Source organism: Protobothrops mucrosquamatus, unplaced genomic scaffold, assembly GCF_001527695.2.
Source record: "Protobothrops mucrosquamatus isolate PMUCROS unplaced genomic scaffold, P.Mucros_1.0 scaffold4880, whole genome shotgun sequence".
NCBI classification, from domain to species: Eukaryota; Metazoa; Chordata; class Lepidosauria; order Squamata; family Viperidae; genus Protobothrops; species Protobothrops mucrosquamatus.
Window position 1 is genome coordinate 11894 of NW_015390768.1, and position 18863 is coordinate 30756.

The following is an 18863-nucleotide window of genomic DNA, read 5'->3' on the forward strand; positions in this document are numbered from 1 at the left end:
GTCCCTGTTGATAGCCATTAGAATTGGTAAGCTATCTTCAACTATAGTTAACGTTGTAGTATAGAACATTATGGTGCAATATAATGATTGGGTATTTGGCAATTTTACTAAATTGGGTGAAAATCCTATTGTTCTATAATTATTTCACCCCAAATCCCCACTTTGATGCTTTCAAATTCCTTGGACTGTAAAAACCGTAATTCCTAAAAAGTTGCCACTTTAACCATTCAACATGTTCAACCCATTTAAATTCTGCCTGCAGAAAGTTAATTTAATTTAATCTTTCTCATCGCAGAAAAAAAAAACTTCAGTGTAAAGCTGAATCAGACTCTATTATGGTAATATCATTGTAACCTAAACCTAACATAAAACTTACTCTTGTAAATCAGTGTAGATGAAATTAGTGCTGCCATTGAGGTTGCTAAACAATTTCAGATTGGCTTTATGTTAAATTTACAGTAAAGGTAAAAGGAAGAATAGGTAAATGGGGTATTTGCACAGGAAATTCACCTTTGAGTAATGAAAGTATGGGGAAATTATTTGTTTCTGTATTTATTTATTAAACAAATGTATATATTTCCCCCCAAATAGTAGGTGACTCCGGGTGGCTTATAAAATTTAAAATACAAGGCTGATAAGTCTTTCTAACTTGTTTTTATGTTGACTCACCTCTTCCTCTATAGGCTGAGGAGAGTGATTCAATTTCTTTTCCTTTTAGAAATTAAAATCAATGATATTGCAGAAATCTGGTCTTCTAAATATTGTTGTTAGAAGTCTATGTAACTAGTACAGATTGTCTTTATTTCTCCTTCCAGTCTATAGTTCTGAATTCTTACTTCTTCTTACATTGCAGTTTCAGGATTTGCCTTTTTTTGCTTATGTAAAACACAAATAGTTATACATATACAAGCACAAATAATAATTAGAGTAATGCATACTATGATAAGAATTAGAGGCACAATATTTATCACATGCATTCCATCATTGGGAGCTGTCACACTAGAAGTGGTTGTTATATTATAAGGAGCCGTGGGAGGAGCAGAGCTAGAAGGATTGGTTGGTGTGGGAGGAGTAGGGACCAGTGAAGGAAGAACTACAACTGCTCTTGCTATATTAGATACTTCCCCAAAATTGGTGCCATCATTGGCACGAATGGCAAAGTAAACTGCGGTGCCATTTTCTTTTTTGAAATTTTCCATCTTATGCTGAAATGACTGTCTGGCCCCAGCAACATCAGGTTTCAAATTGGATGTGTTGACAGAAGCAGCACTTTGAAAAGTATCTCTTAATTCCACAGGATTTTCACTCATTTTTATTTCATATTTTTCAGCTGCAAAAAACAAAAAAACGAAAATATTCAAAGAGACATTAAGACAAAGGACTCTGTCCTTACAAATTCTCCACAACACTTGGGAACAGACATCTTTGTCAGGGAAATCTTTGCAACCACTCAAAGAAGGTTCTGGGGCATATTCTAAGGCAAATGCATCTCATTTAAACCAAAAGCACTGTGAGTGTGTGATAATTTAGATTGCATTCACCTAATTTTATCTGGTAAGGAAAATTCCATAAAGAATTAAGTTTGGGAGCTAGTAACAAGTGGTATTTTGTTCCTCCTTTAGCATTATTTCTTCTGCCCAACATAGGAAAGAAAATGTTACCTTTTCCTTTATCATAATCATTTCCAGGAGCAGTCCATGACAAAAGGAATTCATCCTCATCATTGAGTTTTGCGTCAAGGTCAGTGATTCGAGATGGAGGAAAGAAATCTGAAGAGTTTCCAGGAGCAGGATTTACAGGAACTCCTGACATTACAAAAGAACCTCCTGAAGCAATTCTGCTGAATTTTCCAAGGTTTGTTTGGGTATCATTGTCACTAGCTTCTGGTCTTGGTGCATTCATTTTTATTTCACCTATTGTAAAAAGTTTTTAAGAAAGTCATTCAGCAGAAACTCCAAACTTTATCATTATTCTGATGTTTATTTCAGTTGTCTACAAAGAAGAATGGCAAATCATTTTTATACTATTGTTTGTATGTATGTATGTATGTATATATTACATTGTTCCCATTTTTTCCTCTCTATCTTCCTGTTTTTGTTAATATTTTCATTATCTAATTATTAATTTTAAATTGAGCTAATCATTTAAGCATATATATATATGTGTCTTTTCTGCACTTTTTATTCTTTCTATTCTATTCTGTATTAAGTATCAAAATATTTAATAAAATTATATTTTAAAAAATCATGATATTCCCTGTAATACTCTACAGAAGTGAAAGTTGGACTTTGAAGGAGCAAGATGGGAAGAGTATTTGAACTCTGATGTTGAAGAATACTGCGGACAAACAAATGGATCATCAAACAAATCAATTCAGAGTTCTCAAATGACCCCAGACTCAAATTATTCTACTTCAGACTCATTATGCAATCACCTAGCTCTCTGGAAGAGGCTCTAATACTGGGAAAGATAGAAGTAAAGAGAAGAAGATGACCAGGACCAAGGTCGATGGACTCAGTTATTGTGGTGATGGAAAATTTGAAAGATCAAGTTAGGTTTTTGTGATAGATCATGGAGAAAATCTATGTGGTTACCGGGAGCCCAAAACAACTTGATGGCATGTAATTAATCAATCATTCAATCAATTATTGTTCTTTCATCAATTTTACCATTGTCGACATAGCCTGGCACATATAGAGCGTGATTCCTTTGGCGAGTTTGTCGGCTGGTCCTATCTCCCCCTTGGACATGCACCTTTATGCTGTATCTACCATCGTCTTTGAATGATGTGAAGTATCTTGAGTAGATTCCATCGTTCTTGATAATATCTGCACCTTGAAACAAAAATATTAAAAATTAAAAACCTGCATAATGGAGAAAAGACACCCAAAATAAGTTGTATTCCTGTTTTTATAGAAGTAAATGTTTAATTCTATGTTATTTATATTCAGAACGAAAGAATAGCTGTTATAGGTTTGGAGTTGGTCAAAATGGCTCCATTTTGTAATTCTTGGGTCTTAGATTCTAAACACCAATGTTATTGGCATAGATTTCCTGAAACAGTAGGGACCATAATTGATGAGTTCCTAAATTTGAGGGATGGTGGGCTAATTTTGAGTACTGTTGTGAGCCACTCAGAGCCAAAGATAAAATAACTAAAGGTTTATCAGAATATAATTTCTCTGACAGAGATATCATACAGATGGTATATGCCATGCATGATATTTTTGCATATAAATGTCTGTAAACACTAATCATGAGAGATATACAGTGGGGGGATTCAGCCAGTTCGCACCGGTTCAGAAGAACCGGTAGCTAATTTTTTGTTGCCCAGGACCAGAATGGCCTTCCGGAAACGGCATCCACACAGAGAACCGGTTGTTCACAATCCCACCACTGGAGATATATTCCAAACTTCAAACTAACAGGCCTGTATAATCATATTTTTGTTAAGTGTAGATTTTTTGTTAAGTGTACAATTGAACCAAATTAATGTAGAAATGTTGCTGATAATCTAAGCGACTGGCTACTTATATCTTGGGGTGAAGATTTTGTTACATCAAGCTAAGAAGGGTGTGATAAAGCAATACAACAGAAGGAGAGCAGAGCAGAATCACACTAGCCAAAACAAGCCTATCATACCTAATCCAACACAGTTCATTTTTTTTCCAGGCAAGCAGCTGCAATGGTGCAAGGAACTCAACAGACACAATAACACAGTGGCCAAATATCACTATCACTATTTATGATCTTAGAATAACAGTAGTAAGACAAATCTGAGAGGGTAAGTTCATATCTCTGGAATACTATGTAGAGAGGTCAATGAAAAATATATAATGCAAGCATTCTTCCAATACACTTACCAGAACCTTTATCCAAAAGCTCTAGATCCTCAATTGCAGTATTTGATTCAATTGTGGCTGTAACTTTTGCACCAAGTACTGGCAAAAGTCCTTGACTGACTTCTGCATAAATAATTATTGGATTGGGAAAAGCATTTGCATCACTGCTTATGTAGGACTTCACAGTTACTGGAGGTTTCGATAGAGATGCTGCTCGAGAAGTTACAGTGATTGATAGCACTTGAGCCACTGAGTGTGCATTATAAATTGCATAAGTCCAGTCTCCTGCCTGCAGATCAAAATTTGGAAGTAAAATTTTATTAAATATTCACTCTGCAGTTTTGATTTCTCTGCATACTATATTTCAGAATTCCCCAACTTTTCGAGGTTGGCGGCCCGTAGCGGGAGGACGGGGGGAAAGGATGGTTTTGTGGGGGATGAACGCATGAGCGCGTGCGGGCATGCATGAACACCCGTTGCTTGTGTGAGTGGGGCACTTGTATGAGTGGGGCCACGAGTGCCTATGACACAAATGGGGCCGTGAAAGCCCGCAACACTCACAGCGATGCTCCCTTGAGTGGGGCCATGAACACCCATGATGCTCACAATGCTCGTGCAAGTAGGGCTATGCGCATGCACACATGTGCATCTGCCAGCCACCCATGTGGCCCGGTGGCCAATAGGCTGTGGCCTGGTAGTGGGCTGTGGCTCACAGATTGGGGACCCCTGCAGTATTTCATAAGAATAAATAGGCATCTGTATATGCAGGAATTTTAAAGAGTTTGACAACAGAAGCCCATTCATGATCACTTGTGAAGTCTTCAATTTTAGTTCTGCAGCTTTCAAATATCACTCCCTGGTATTTTTGCACACAGTTGTACACATATTGGCTTTCATATGAACTAAGGTCCCATAATTTCATGATTGTGGCTCACACTGTATGTGTGAAAGATTTAATGATGGTGCAACTGCTTACAATTAACAATATCATTAATATCAATTGACTGTATATTTGAAGAAAGTCCATAGAAGACCAGGCTTTTGCCAGAATATTATGCTTAATGAAATGCCATCTTGGGGCTGCACAAAAGTGCCCATATGATGACTCCCTTCAAGAAAGTCTTCATCAATCCAATGTGTTCTATGTACTGCAGCTGTAGTATCTAAAATTCCAATAAACATGGTAAAATACATTTTCAGTTTTCAACTACAGTGGAAATAAGTTGTTAGTAGAGTATGACTTCTCCCAACTGTCAAAATGGAATGAATGGGCAAATAAATGGCACCAGCTAACTGTTGCAGCAAAGAGAAATTTGAAACACCAGGCCACTCCTTTTAGAGACTTGATTATTTCTTTGTCTCATCTACCATCCTATGGCGCTTCAGCAGATAAAGTAATTGTACTAATTTAGTTTAAAGTATTCCAAACTTTATTAGTATACTGCTTGCACTCTGAAGTAGACCTGTTTGTCTATGTACTAAAAGGAATGTTAAAATTATAACTTTAATGATAATACAGTTTCCTTGATTGAAAGAAAGCTGAGATAATTTACCTTGGCAGTCCCATTAATCTTAAGTCGAGCAGTTTTGAGATTGGTATTGTCAACTTCAAAATCATTAAGATTATATCTTTTTCCTTTTGGATCCGTCAGAAGAATTCCAGGTTTAGGATGGGCTACACTCCATGTAAGTACAAAAAAAGTGTCATTTCCTACAGTGTGATCGATGGATACAATACCATTAAGAAAATTGCCGGCATCAACTTTCTGACTTTTACTTTCAATCTATAAGTGAAAAAAAAAGAAAGAAATTATGACATAGCAAGAAAATATTACAATTGTAATAAAATGTATTTAATTACTTTGGGAATATATTATCTAAGGTAAACTTCATAGTTAAGAACATCGAGTACAAAGCTATACAGTATAAGGCAGTGGTGGCGAACCTATGGCACGGGTGCCAGAGGCGGCACGCAGAGCTCTCTCTGTGGGCACGCGTGCCGTCTCCCCAGTCCTAGGCCTTCAGCTGGGTTTTATAAAACCTTTTCACTTTAGGCCTCCGCCGCCGTGTCACACACAAAAAAAGGTTCAATCAATCAATTTCAACTCGTGGGGGGAAAAAAGATCTTGCAAAGTTGGAATTGATTGATTGAACTTTTTAGTTCCACCCAGTCTGCCGTTACCACCGCAGCCATGCCCACCCAATGGGCCACTCCCACCCAGCATTCAACAATGCATAAGTGGGTTTTGGGTTGCAGTTTGGGCACTCAGTCTCTAAAAGGTTCACCATCACTGGTATAAGGTTAAAGAATAAACGTTGATATTGTTGTGTATTTCTAGTGCAACAACCACTTGACATAGCAGCATCTCTCCCAGATATTACAACAAACCATATCTCTATCTATCTATCTATCTATCTATCTATCTATCTATCTATCTATCTATCTATCTATCTATCTATCTATCTATCTATCTATCTATCTATCTATCTATCTATCTACCTACCTACCTACCTACCTACCTACCTACCTACCTACCTATCATCTATCTTTGTAATTTTTATAGGTAATTGCATATTTTTATTACTATAATAAATAATAAAAGCGTACTTTGGTCTACAGATAGTCCTTGACATACAGTACTTGATTTAGTGACCGTCTGAAGTTAAATAACATTGAAAAAAGTGATTCATGACCATTTTTCACATTTATGACTGTTGCAATATCCCATGGTCACATAATCAAAATCAGATACTTGGCAACTGGTTCATATTTATGACAGTTGCAGTGTCCTGGGGTTATGTGATAAGCTTTTGTGACTTTCTGACAAGCAAAATTAATGGGGAAGCTAGATTCACTTAATTACCATGTTACTAACTTCAACTGCAGTGATTCGCAACAACTATGACAAGAAAGGTCGTAAAATGGGGCAACATTCATTTAACAACTGTCTTGCTTAGTAACATAAATTTTGGGCTCAATGGTGGTCATAAGTGGAGAACAAACCATAGAAACAATTGACACACACAGGCATACAAACATCTGCATTCACATGCATATAGTTATCAGAATGCTGCAGCTAAGCATACATAAACCTATATGTTTAATCAGATGATTAGGAATAATAAAAAAGTGCAATGCAAAATTAATGATAATGCAAGCAGTGATAATCAAGCAATAAAAGGGACAACAGTGGCAGTAAGGTAGACAATAAATTATGAGAAAGTTAAAAAAAAACCTTTCTAAATAATTGTTGTAAGACACTGGGAAATATAAGAAATGTACTAACATTTCCAAGAAAATACTAACCAATATCATTGGTTTTGTTAGCCTAAAAAGTAACACAATAACTCCAAAGCATCCTTACACAAACCCAAAAATCAGCAGCCAAACATGAAAAATGGGAGTTATACAATATAAAGACTATGAAAATCACTATGAAGAACAAACAGGCAGAAGATTGGCAGAATGCATCCATGAATGTCAATTGGTAATCAGAAGACGTGATTAAATGTCTTTAATTTCACCAGACACAGAGAAGTTCCATCACAATTTCAACTGGGAATATGTAAATATTTTAGATCAAACCAAATCTAAGCATGCAAGAGAATTTCTAGAAACAAGGCATTTGACAAATTAGCCATCATCAGATTGATAGAAATAGCTTCCATTTACAAACCATTCAAAAGGAATGGTCAAAGGAAGGGCCAACTGGATTTGAGAAAGTATAAACCCTACTAGCTACTAATCATCCAGTGTTGTTGACAGTTGGGTAATGTATGCTTTAAAAAAATAAATAAATAGCTTTCAAATACCTGAATTGACTGATGAAAAATATCTCCATTTTCTGATGAAATTCCACTGAAAGAATCAATGAGGCCATTGGGATCCAAACTATCAAAAGCAGCTAATTTTAATCCCCCTAAATTAAGATGGAGATAATCTGTTAGTTTCACTAAAATATTTGCATTATGCCTAAAGCTAGTTTCAGTGTTTACATTAGGGATAAGTAATGCAGCACTAGCAAAAATCCAAATGTCATTTGCAGACCATCTCATTTTTGTTAAAAAAGTAATTTATTAAAAGCTACAATTAAAAAGATAAAAACTAAAACAAACTAAAAAATATAAAGAATGAAAAAAGTGCAAAAATAGAAAGAAAAATAGGAAAGAAACAAAAAATAAGAATATAATAAAAAAGGAAATATATAAAGAAATGACCCCTTCATCAAAACTATAAATAATTTTAATAATTTATTGCCTCCTGTTAAAATAAAACAAATGATCTCTTCTTCCCATATCCAATCTTTTATTTATACACAAGCCCTAAAGGCTTGTCATTGAGGCTTGATCAGCAAAAATCCATTAGGGAGTTACTGGAGATAAAAACATACATATCTATTTTAACTTGGTTCAAATAACCCAATATTATATTCCTTCCTTTTAACAATCTTGATCTTCATCTTCAAATCAAGTTTATTTATTTATTTATTATTTAAATTTATATACCGCCCTATCTCCCTTACGGGACTCAGGGCGGTGAACAGGCAATAATAAAAATCACAGTAAATATTACATAAAAGTTCTAGAGTTTGATTTCTTTTCATTTTTTTATCCCTTCTCACAAAATTGTTCAAGACTTTAACAAGCCTCTTTTGTAAATCCAATATAGGAAAATTATCCAGGTCACTCTCTTGGTTTGTTATTTGTCTCTTTTTAATTGTTAAAGTATCAGCCGGTTTCTTTGTGTCCAATGGAATATCATTTTCCATATCATTCTTGCAGTCTGTCATTTTAAATCCCTTTTCAATTCAGCCTCAATCTTGTCAGTTAAAACTTGTTCCTCTTTCATAACATCTTTGAAACATAGTCTATACACAGGGGCAAACACTCTTAAAATTAACTTCTGAGCCCATTGTTCATAAATATTCTTCAATATATCCAGTGTTACAAAAAAAATCCTCCATTCTCAATTAGAAAGTCAAATGTTCTTCTCCTTTAAGTGTAATAATGCTCCCCTCTAGTACCCAACCTTCAAAGTCATCCTGTCATGGTTTTCTTTTCAAATAGAACTCAAAACAAAAGCATTTTCCCATGGAAGGATTGTTATCACTAATTCCAAAATCTTACTTCAAAGTTGTATGAACTCTTATTTGTAACTTTTCAAAAACAAAATACCCTTTTGCTGTTCATTCCCCCCCAAAAAATAAGTCCCTAAACTTGTAATTAAATCTTCTTTCACTGTGGATTGAAAGAAATTCACCCAATGCTATAAAATCTGTCAATCCAAAGATTCCTAATAACCGAAAAGCAGTTAACAAGCAATTTTCAAAAACGAAGTATGTGTACCAAATGTCCTTTAGAAGGCACAAATCATGGTTTGAGCAAGATGTCTATTCCCTTGTTTCCCAGAACTCTAAACCTGCCAGAGGCTACAATTCTGCAGTCTCATTGTAAAGACCCGATTGTCTGGAGCACTTGTGGGTAATCTCAATTCCTCTCCTTATCTGGAGAGAAATTACAAAGAGCTGGTTTATTAGTCGCCTCTGCATTCTACTGCAGTTGTTGGCTCCGCTTTTAGCAGAGCCTTTGTCAATTTGCCATTTTCCCCCTGGAAATACAGACTCTCCTTTCAGTTAAATGAAAATTAAGGAATTAGGTGAGATTGCCACAAGACTGCAGCATAAGGTTAATGAGTTTGTGCAAAGTTTGGTGATCTCAGGATATTTGGGATGACTTTTTGCATTCATAATTGGGAGGCACAGGTCTGTTTTCAGACAAGTTTGATTATCCCTGTGGTATACCAATGAGTTTGTTATTTAAACTTGAGACGATGATGTTTAGGAAGACTTAGGACCTTATTCCTTTCTTCACTGCTCTCTTCATAATCAAGTGGGAAGCCTGTTGTGTTGTACGTGTAGTCAGGACAACATATTTTAGAAATTATCTAAAACAGGGCTTTTCAACCAGTGGTACGGGTACCACGTATGGTACATTGGCACCTGGTAGGTGGTATGCGACCATCCTAGAAAAGGTAGTGGTAATGGGGGAGGGGAATGAGCTGAACCGGTGGCAGCACCGCACAAGCCTGAGTGAGAGATGGCTGGAGCTGCAGGGCTGTCAGGGCTCAGTGGAAGCACCAGGATCAGCGCCAGGCTCCAGCTGGAGCTCGGCGCTGATCCTGGTGCTTCTGCTGAGCCCTGAAGAAGCACCAATCAGCTGGAATGTTGCAGCATCTCCAGGGACTTGTGATTTACATTCAGATGCTTGGCAACTGATTCATATTTATGATGGTCACAGTATCCCAGGGTCATGTGAAGTAACCAAAACCTGCTGCAACCACCCAGTAGACAGGGGGAATAAAAACCAAACACCCACCACCCCATCCCTGCTGCCAATCCTCAACAGAAATGCTCACAACAATGAAAACCTCGGACAGGAGGAAGAGTGCCGCTGAGCGGGCAGGCAGGTGTCTTGCTTGGCTATGGCTTGGGGGGCACTTTTTTCAGTGCCATTGTAACTTCGAACAGTCACTAAGTGAACTGTTGTAAGTCGAGGACTATCTGTACTTTATCACTTTTTTCCTTTTTTTTTTTTTGGTCATCAAGTTTTTGACACCTTGCTAGGCAACTGGTGGTACTCGGATGCTGCCATTTCCTAAAAGTGGTACAATGGGTGAAAAGGTTGAAAAGCCCTGATCTAAAAGACAAGGGGGAGCAATGAGAATGGGACAAGGAAGCAGAACTAATACAGTTTGGGCACTGAAACTGTGTTCTTTGGGTCTTATTGTAATATCATTTTAGAATACCTGAAATTAGAATACATGACATACAGTGATTATGAGGATAAGCTCACATTTTCTGAATCACCATTTGTTATTGAAAAACACTGGAGACCTTTCAAAGTATATAGCTTACTTTACCTGTCATGGTTGACAGCATTTCTAGCTCTTTTGCAGCACTTGGCCCCAAAGCAATGGTGTGAATTATTGATCCACTAATTTTAACTTCACTAAAGCAAGATCCTATTCCTGAATCTTCTCCATCTGTCAAGAGCACAATTTCACCCCCTTCAGTATTTCCATCTTTTGAACTAATCACCTGTAAATAAATAAATAAAATAAAATATTAGCAGAACAAGGAATGCAGTATAAAACTCACGGAATGCTCTTTAAAATGAAGGAGCTGGACAACATTCATAGAATAATTTTATAAATAATTTGTAATAAAAAATTACAGCACATTTCCCCAACTTCCATAAAGTAGTGCTGCATTCCTTAGAAATCATTACCTATGAAATAAAAGCCAGACTAGATACTTCCTAGAGCCAGAAATAGAAAGAAGGGAGAGAGACAGAAGAAAAGAAAGAGAGAAAATATATTATAAATCTCAGTGGAGTGATGCGCTATGAATCCTTCGTCCTTCACTGTTTTTCCTCTATCTGTTCAATTGGCCTTAGAACCAAGACAACGTACAAGATGTACCGTATAATATTGCTTTGGTTATTCTAAAGTTCTATTCTGATGTGAATCTTTCTTTTTCCTTTTCAGCAGTACATCACTGCAATTCCATTTTAGTAGTTGCCAGGACTGCCATATAAAATGTCTACCGAAGGACAAAATCCATAAAATCTTATAATTTGTGTTACACTGATGAGAGCGGTGTTGTGTGTCATGTTGTAATGTTGTAAGTTTTGTTTCCTTTAAGTGTGTGTTTAATTTGCAACAAATGTAGAAGAGGGGTGGCCTTTGTGTTGTATGCTATTTTCTTCAGTTTGATACACATACACTCAGCCTGTTGCCATGGATGCCACTGTTGCAGAACTAGTATTATTGCAAAGAAATCTGCCATATCCTAACACCATGGTGGCGAACCTATGGCATGCGTGCCACAGGTGGCATGCAGAGCCCTCTCTGTGGGCATGCACGCCATCACCCCAGTCCTAGGGCTTCAGCTGGGTTTTATAAAACCTTTTCGCTTTAGGCCTCCACCACTGTGTGTAAAAAAAAAAGTTCAATCAATCAATTTCAACTTCTCGTGGGGAAAAAAAATCTCGCAAAGTTGGAATTGATTGATTGAACTTTTTAGTCCCAGCTAATCTGCCGTTACCACTGCAGCCACGACCACCCAATGGGCCATGCCCACCCAATTGGCCACACCTACCCAATTGTCCATGCCCACCCAATGGGCCACGTCCACCCGGCACCCGATAAGTGCGTTTTGGGTTGCAGTTTGGGCATTTGGTCTCTAAAAGGTTCGCCATCACTGTCCTAACTTCTCCAAGCAGATTAATGAAAAACGTCTTTCTACTTTGTTATTCTGTTTGGGTTTTTTGTCTTCTTTTCCCTCTAACCCTACCTCTATTAATCTGTCCCAAGCAGAGCAACACTAAGCTACTTGATTCATATGAAATACACTTTGGAAAAAAAGTGCCGGAATTTTGATACTACAAATATTCCTACCACATCCCTTGCTGTATCCTCCTATCATACTATAAGCATTCCTGTGTTTTCTAACACAGAGGTCCCCAACCTTTGGGGCACCAGGGACTGGTTACATGGAGAGATTTTTTTCCACGGACCGGAGGGGGTGTGGTTTTGTGTGTTGCCTACATCCTGTGGATGGGGCTTTCCTTGTTTGTGCAGATTGGTTGCTGGCATGCCACGGCCTGTTACTGGTCCATGGACTGGGGGTTGGGCACCCCTGTTCTAACACACTGCATACATTTTATGTCATGATTAATGAGGTCAGCTCAAGCTTGAGATGAGATGACTTCACACTTTCTTCTTTCCATTCCTCAGAGACTGTCTTGTGGAATTATGGTTTATAAAATCTGCATTTGCAGGCATGTTCCTCTTCTCTTTATAGGAAAAATTTCTTTCCACAGGTAGTCCTCAACTTACAACCATTCATTTAGTGACTGTTCAAAGTTACAACGGCATTGAAAAATGTGACTTATATTCGTTCTTCACACTTATAACCATCATAGTATCCCCACAGTCAAGTGAGCAGAATTCAGGCACTTGGCAACCAACTTGTATTTGTGACAGTTGCAGTACCCCAGGGTCATGTGGTCACCATTTGAGATCCTCCCAGCTGGCTTCTGACAATCAAAGTCAGTAGGAGAAACCAAATTCACTCAACAACCGCATAACTCATTTAACTGCAATGATTTGCTTAACAACTGTGGCAAAAAAGTCATAAAATTGGGCGTGAGACACTTAACAACTTTCTTACAACAAAAGTTCTGCTCCCAATTGTGGTTGTAAGTTAAGGGTTGCCTGTAGTATACAACTAAAACAGACATGTCAAACTTGCGACATCACATGACGTCGCGTGACGTATTGGAACTTTTCCCCCATTGCCGGCAATGGGATGGGCACGGTTTATTCGTGACGCGGCCAGCCCATGGGCCGGCAGTTTGACACCCCTGAACTAAAAGTTGAAAAGAGTACATGGAGCTGTTTATAAAATAAAAATATTTTCAAATTCTGAAACTCCATTGTAAGAAGTGTTTCAAAGCGAATCCAGAAACTGGCCTGCAGACTAATCCAGTCAACAAGAATTGCAATGCCAGTCTACCTCTCAAAAATTAATATGGAAATTCTACTTTTAATTATTTTTTAATAATTAGGAAGAGAAGCTCCCACTGATAGAATGGCATCTTTTTGTCCCTCATTTCCACACTGATGAGAGATGATTGATCTTAATTTGGCATGGATGCTGTCCAGGAGTTTTCCCCAAAATAAATATAATAAATGCAATTTAAATAAAAAAAGAGATCAAATTGCCATCAGATCTTCATAAAAGATCACTGCGATAATGAGATTTGTCATTTTAAAATATGCATGTGTGTGTGTGTTAATTTCAGTAGGCATCTATTAAAGCTGTGAATACTGCCAACCCAGCTTTATCAGGCTGAAAAAATTACAATGATTCAATGATATAATTGCTTCATTTTTCTCTTAAAACACCTGCACCAGCTCACTATACAACTTATGTCTAGGGGAAAAAAAAACTATAAATAAAAGTAATGGGATAATGTTTTCTTTCACCTTAAATCCTTGGCGCACTCCAGCACAAATATTAGTCCCTCCATTAGCTGTGATAGGCAAATTATTCACAAGATTCTGCCGTATTTTGTCACTGACAATCTGTTGCAAGCCAATCGTAGTGCTGGCACTGCTGTGAAACGTTACAATTCCAACCCAGGAACCAGTTTCAATGATTTGTAGGACGAACACTTCTGCAGCTTGCCTGAGACGAGCAATGCGATCATACTGCAAAGAAAGAAAAAGGGATGGGAGGACGGGGAAGAGTGACAAAGTTGTCAGTTGTCAATACTGCCTGAACAACCATTTCAAATGCCTTTGTTTTGGCCAAATGATAAAATCAATTTAAAAGCAGCAACAGTTGGCCTTAATCCAACCTTGATCTCAAAGTTCTAACAGCTTGTTCAAAATCTGTAACTAAACATTTATGCTATTTGGAACTGATTGGCTTGGGAGAGACTTAAACCCTACCTTCTCTGGCTCCCCTATATTTTTTCTTTTTTAAAAAATGAATTAGTCAACTTGTGATTAGTTGGATGAGAAAGTATGAAACTTTGAAATTGTGTATTGCTTCCCTGGCTTAAAGAGGAGAAGACCTGGCTTTTGTACAGGCAGATCTCGACTTACAACAGTTCATTTGGTGATTCTTCAAAGTTACGACACTGAAAAATGTGACTTATGACCCTTTTTCACAGTTATGACCTTTGCACCATCCCCATGATCATGTGATCAACATTCGGGTGCTTGGCAACTGGTTCATATTGATGACCTTTGCTGTGTCCCAAGGTCATGTGATCACCTTTTGCAAACTTCTGACAAGCAAAGTCAATGGGGAAGCCAGATTGGTTTAACAACTGGGTTACTAACTTATCAACTGCAGTGATTCAATTAACAACTGTGGCAAGAAAAGTTGCAAAATGGGGCAATATTCACTTAACAAATGTCTTCATAACAGAAATTTTGGGCTCAGTTGTGGTCATAGGTTGAGGCCAATATCATTGGGAATTCCTTTTTCAGTGATTACTAGGGAAGCCCGGCTCCTCACTTCCTTTCTTCAAGTAATATTCTTAAGGGAGTTTCCAGCTCCCACACTGATTCCCCACACCTAAACTTCCTTCTTAAACTACCACTCTTTGAAAATCCTTATCCAGCAGCAAAAAATGCAGAGGGCCATTAAGACAGTGCCAAAAGATATAAAAATATAACTTCTTGCTGCCTTGATGATCCAAACTGTTGATGGATGACCCAGAGTTACCTTTGAAAGTGTAGATGGACAAAGATACAATAAGAAAGAAGAAAAAAAAGAAAATGCAGCGATGAAGTAACCCCAGAGGATTGCATGTGCCAGTTGGTGGAGGCTTTCCAAATAGTGGATGATGTTGGAGAAGACAAATTCTCGGTCAGGGAATGAACCAATCATTGCAATGCTGCAAAGTTCCATGTTCCATACTGCTTTATGGACAGCAGCACACCACAGATCTTTCCAACTGGACATTAAGTGTTGTGCTGTGGGGCTTTTGGGATAGCAATTTCCTGCCAGCTTCAGAACAGGAAGAGGGCAAGACAAACCAGATGTATGGATTCAGCATGGACGTCTTCCCTGCTTTCAAACTGTCTTACAAAACCCTGCTTCTAAGGCCTGTATAACATCTTAGATCATATCTATCCTCTTGGATAACTTTCCCTTTTTCAGAACAATTCAGGAACTATAATTTTATTATAGTGTCATAAATAGCCATGCTAATGTTTACAAAAAGAAGCGTGTATTAGTTAGAAGGGATTAAATATTAATAATGACTTAGCAGCTAACCCAGTATTCCTATAAGAAATCACTTTGAAGTTTTCTATTAAAAGAATCTTCGAATACTACACTTACATCTCTCATGCTTCCCGAAACATCAAGCACCAAACAGACAACTCTGTCGCGTGCTTGCATCAGGGTGAAAGTAGGGTCAGGTAGAGGAGTATTTATTATAGATGAAGAGGCGAAGTCAGTGGAATTCATGATTACTTCCCACGTACTCTTATAGCTGCAGATTTTGTTTTGCAGGTTTGGTGCTTCCATATTATGATTACTTTCATTACAGAACAGAGTAACCTAAAAATATAAAAGTAAGAATTAATCAGGAGGACAAATATCGGATCAGATTAAATGCTTTACATTAGTTATACTTACAGAAGGTAGACTTTGCATATACATTATCGACACTGGAGTGCTTTGGGTTTTATGTGGTACAAATTGACATCCCAGTTCATACATCTGAGTGTCCTCCAGGAATGTGCAGTCTCTGTAGTTTCCTGGTCCAGTTGGAAATATATAAACACCAGTGACACTAGCTGAACATCTAAATGATATGATAAAAATATACATAATTTACAAATGAAATATTATGACATCAATATAAAAAGAGAATATTTGTTTCAAATTGAGCTTGACTTCTGATAACTTTTGGGGTATATCCATTTTATTTTCTTTGCAAGAGTACTAAAGTGGTTTGCTGTTGCCTTGTTCCAGGATGTTTTTCAACTTCCTAGTTTAGCTTAAAGCTCAAGTAATTCTTGGTCTCTCATGCACGTCAGGAGATGATGTTTATATTAAGTAGAGAATATCTGCAACCTTGGACTTTGAAATAGCAGGATAGGATGAGTATTGACAATTATGAATTTTGGTACTGGAGGGACTTCTAGGGAAGAAATGGAGAACTGAAGATGGCACCCAGAAAAGCAGAGCCAACAACCATGGCGGAATGAAGAGCGGTGAACAGCTCTTTGAAAATTCTTGTACAGACAAGAGATCACCCAAAAATGGTCCAGACATCTGGTCCTCCCAAGATGATAGTCCTTGGTGGAACTCTGGGAGAAGAATGGTTAGCCATCTTGCTCAAATCCCAGTGGACCCCTTTGAAAGGACATTACGTTTGCATGATTCCTTTTATAATCACTTTTGGAAATTACTTGTTAACTGCATTTCAGCTATTAGGAACCTCGGAATTCACTTGTTTTATAGCACCAGATGAATTTCCTTCAATCCTTAGTGAAAGAAAATCTTCAAACTATAAGTTTAAGGACTAAAACAAAAGTTTATTTGAATAAACAGCAAAACAAATGGACTGAGCGCCCAGATAATTTTGAAATAAGTTTTTTAAATTAATTATAAAGAAAATTTCCCATGATATTACACTGGATATATAAAAGAAACGAATGTCTTAATAGCTTAATAATTGAAAGGGATATACAAATAACAAATCAAGACAGTGACCTAAATTATTATTTGGATAATAATTGGATCTAGACAAGTAGATAGAAAATTGATGAAGTGCTGAAGTCTAGACACTGTATTCTATTAGGTCAATATAAGTCTAGGAAGATACCTTGTTGCCTCAACTTTCTTTTCGTTGGTAACATAGAAAGGAGCATCATAATTATATTCATCAAAGACACCCCATCTGAGATGAGCCCACTCATGGACAAAGACTCTACCTGTAGGAAAAAATAAAACAATGGAATTGCAATACAATATTTTAAATTTACAATAGTTGGTAAGAAGTTGGTGTTATGTGTATGTGTTTAAATGCTGTTGGAACTGTAGACATACCATTGTTAGTGGGTATTTAATGGTGATCCCATTTGAAATTGAAGCTACACTTAAAACTATGTGCAACTCCAAAGGGGAAATTCATTAAGTAAAGCATAGATGACTTGCTGCACAAAATTGAAAGTTCCTTTTCTATCCGATTACTAAACATGCAGACACCCAGCCATCTTTTGAATCTGGCCATCCTGTGAATAGACCCAGAGTATGATAGTTTCAGGCTGGAGACTGCATGGTTCGTTTTAAAATGCAAACTTTTGTTAAACTTTTGCCTTTAGAAAGAAGTGACCGAGCAAGATTAGGCATTTACTTTTCATGAACTTTCTTATTTTGTTGATTATTGTTCAGTCCCTGCCTATTGAAGGTTTCATTAATGAGAATGAAAAAAACCAACCCAATTAATTACAATATATTACCTCGAGATCCATAAACATCATGCAAATTGTCATTTGTCAGAAATTTTGGCGTGAAATGAATGTATCTTCCTGGTACCCCACAACCTCCATACTGCAGGGTGTAGGGATCATCTCCAGATTTCACGTAAGGATTAGCTACTATGATGTCAGCCTAAAATAAATTAATAATGGGCATATTTTAAAGATCGGTGAAGAAAAAAATCGCTAATCTTTTGCTAATACAAAATTATCCCTGGTCTTAAATCACCTCTTAGAAATTCATTGTATATTTTATTTATTTATTGCATTACACTACTCAGTATTCTTTAGCCTTGAAATTGCCTATAATGAATACGACATCTTTTATGGTGCTTAATTGACAAGGTATTGCACACTGGCATGGAAGTAGTCAAAATTAACTCCTTCTGCATCTGAAACATAAACTTGGATCACCATAATAATGATACTCATATGATTTACTCATATTAAGTATATCTATAATTAATTTAATTACATTGCAGAGATAGGAAACTATTTTTTTTTCAATATAAGATTTTATTATTTTCATCATAAAAAAAAACATCACAAATATTTCACAATGCTATATGGAAAAAAAAAAACCCCACCCCCCACCCACCCACCCCCCGGACTTCCCAAACCTAATCCCAGGATAATATTCAGATATAAGCAAACAAATATTAAAATCTCTAACTCCACAAAGTATATTATTCTACATGAGTAGGTAAAATATATATTAAAAAAAAGGAAAAACAAGTTTACTAAAAACCTAAATTATATTCCACCACTCTGTGCTTCTTTTGAATATAAACAATCCATCTTCTCCATATTAATAAAAATTGTTCATTTGAGTAATTCTTCAAATAAGCCGAAATCTTTGCCATTTCAGCAAGGTACGAAACTTTCAATCTCCAGTCTTCCATTGTAGGTAGAATTTTACTCTTCCAATTTTGAGCTATCAACAAACG

General features: G+C 36.9%; 1 protein-coding gene across 1 annotated transcript in view; it reads right to left on the reverse strand.

The window, feature by feature from the left end:
* Window positions 1-820: 820 nt before the first annotated feature.
* LOC107299413 (calcium-activated chloride channel regulator 1) overlaps window positions 821-18863 on the reverse strand; it is a 25505-nt gene continuing 7462 nt past the window's right edge. The window contains exons 5-16 of the mRNA XM_015828775.2: window positions 17899-18049; window positions 17262-17370; window positions 16067-16235; window positions 15767-15988; window positions 13894-14118; window positions 10762-10939; window positions 7656-7762; window positions 5396-5626; window positions 3864-4131; window positions 2670-2834; window positions 1662-1913; window positions 821-1330 (exon numbers count right to left, since the gene is read on the reverse strand). Coding sequence (XP_015684261.2) covers window positions 843-1330; window positions 1662-1913; window positions 2670-2834; window positions 3864-4131; window positions 5396-5626; window positions 7656-7762; window positions 10762-10939; window positions 13894-14118; window positions 15767-15988; window positions 16067-16235; window positions 17262-17370; window positions 17899-18049 — 2565 coding nt within the window. The 3' untranslated portion in view covers window positions 821-842. The remainder of the gene's footprint in view (window positions 1331-1661; window positions 1914-2669; window positions 2835-3863; window positions 4132-5395; window positions 5627-7655; window positions 7763-10761; window positions 10940-13893; window positions 14119-15766; window positions 15989-16066; window positions 16236-17261; window positions 17371-17898; window positions 18050-18863) is intronic.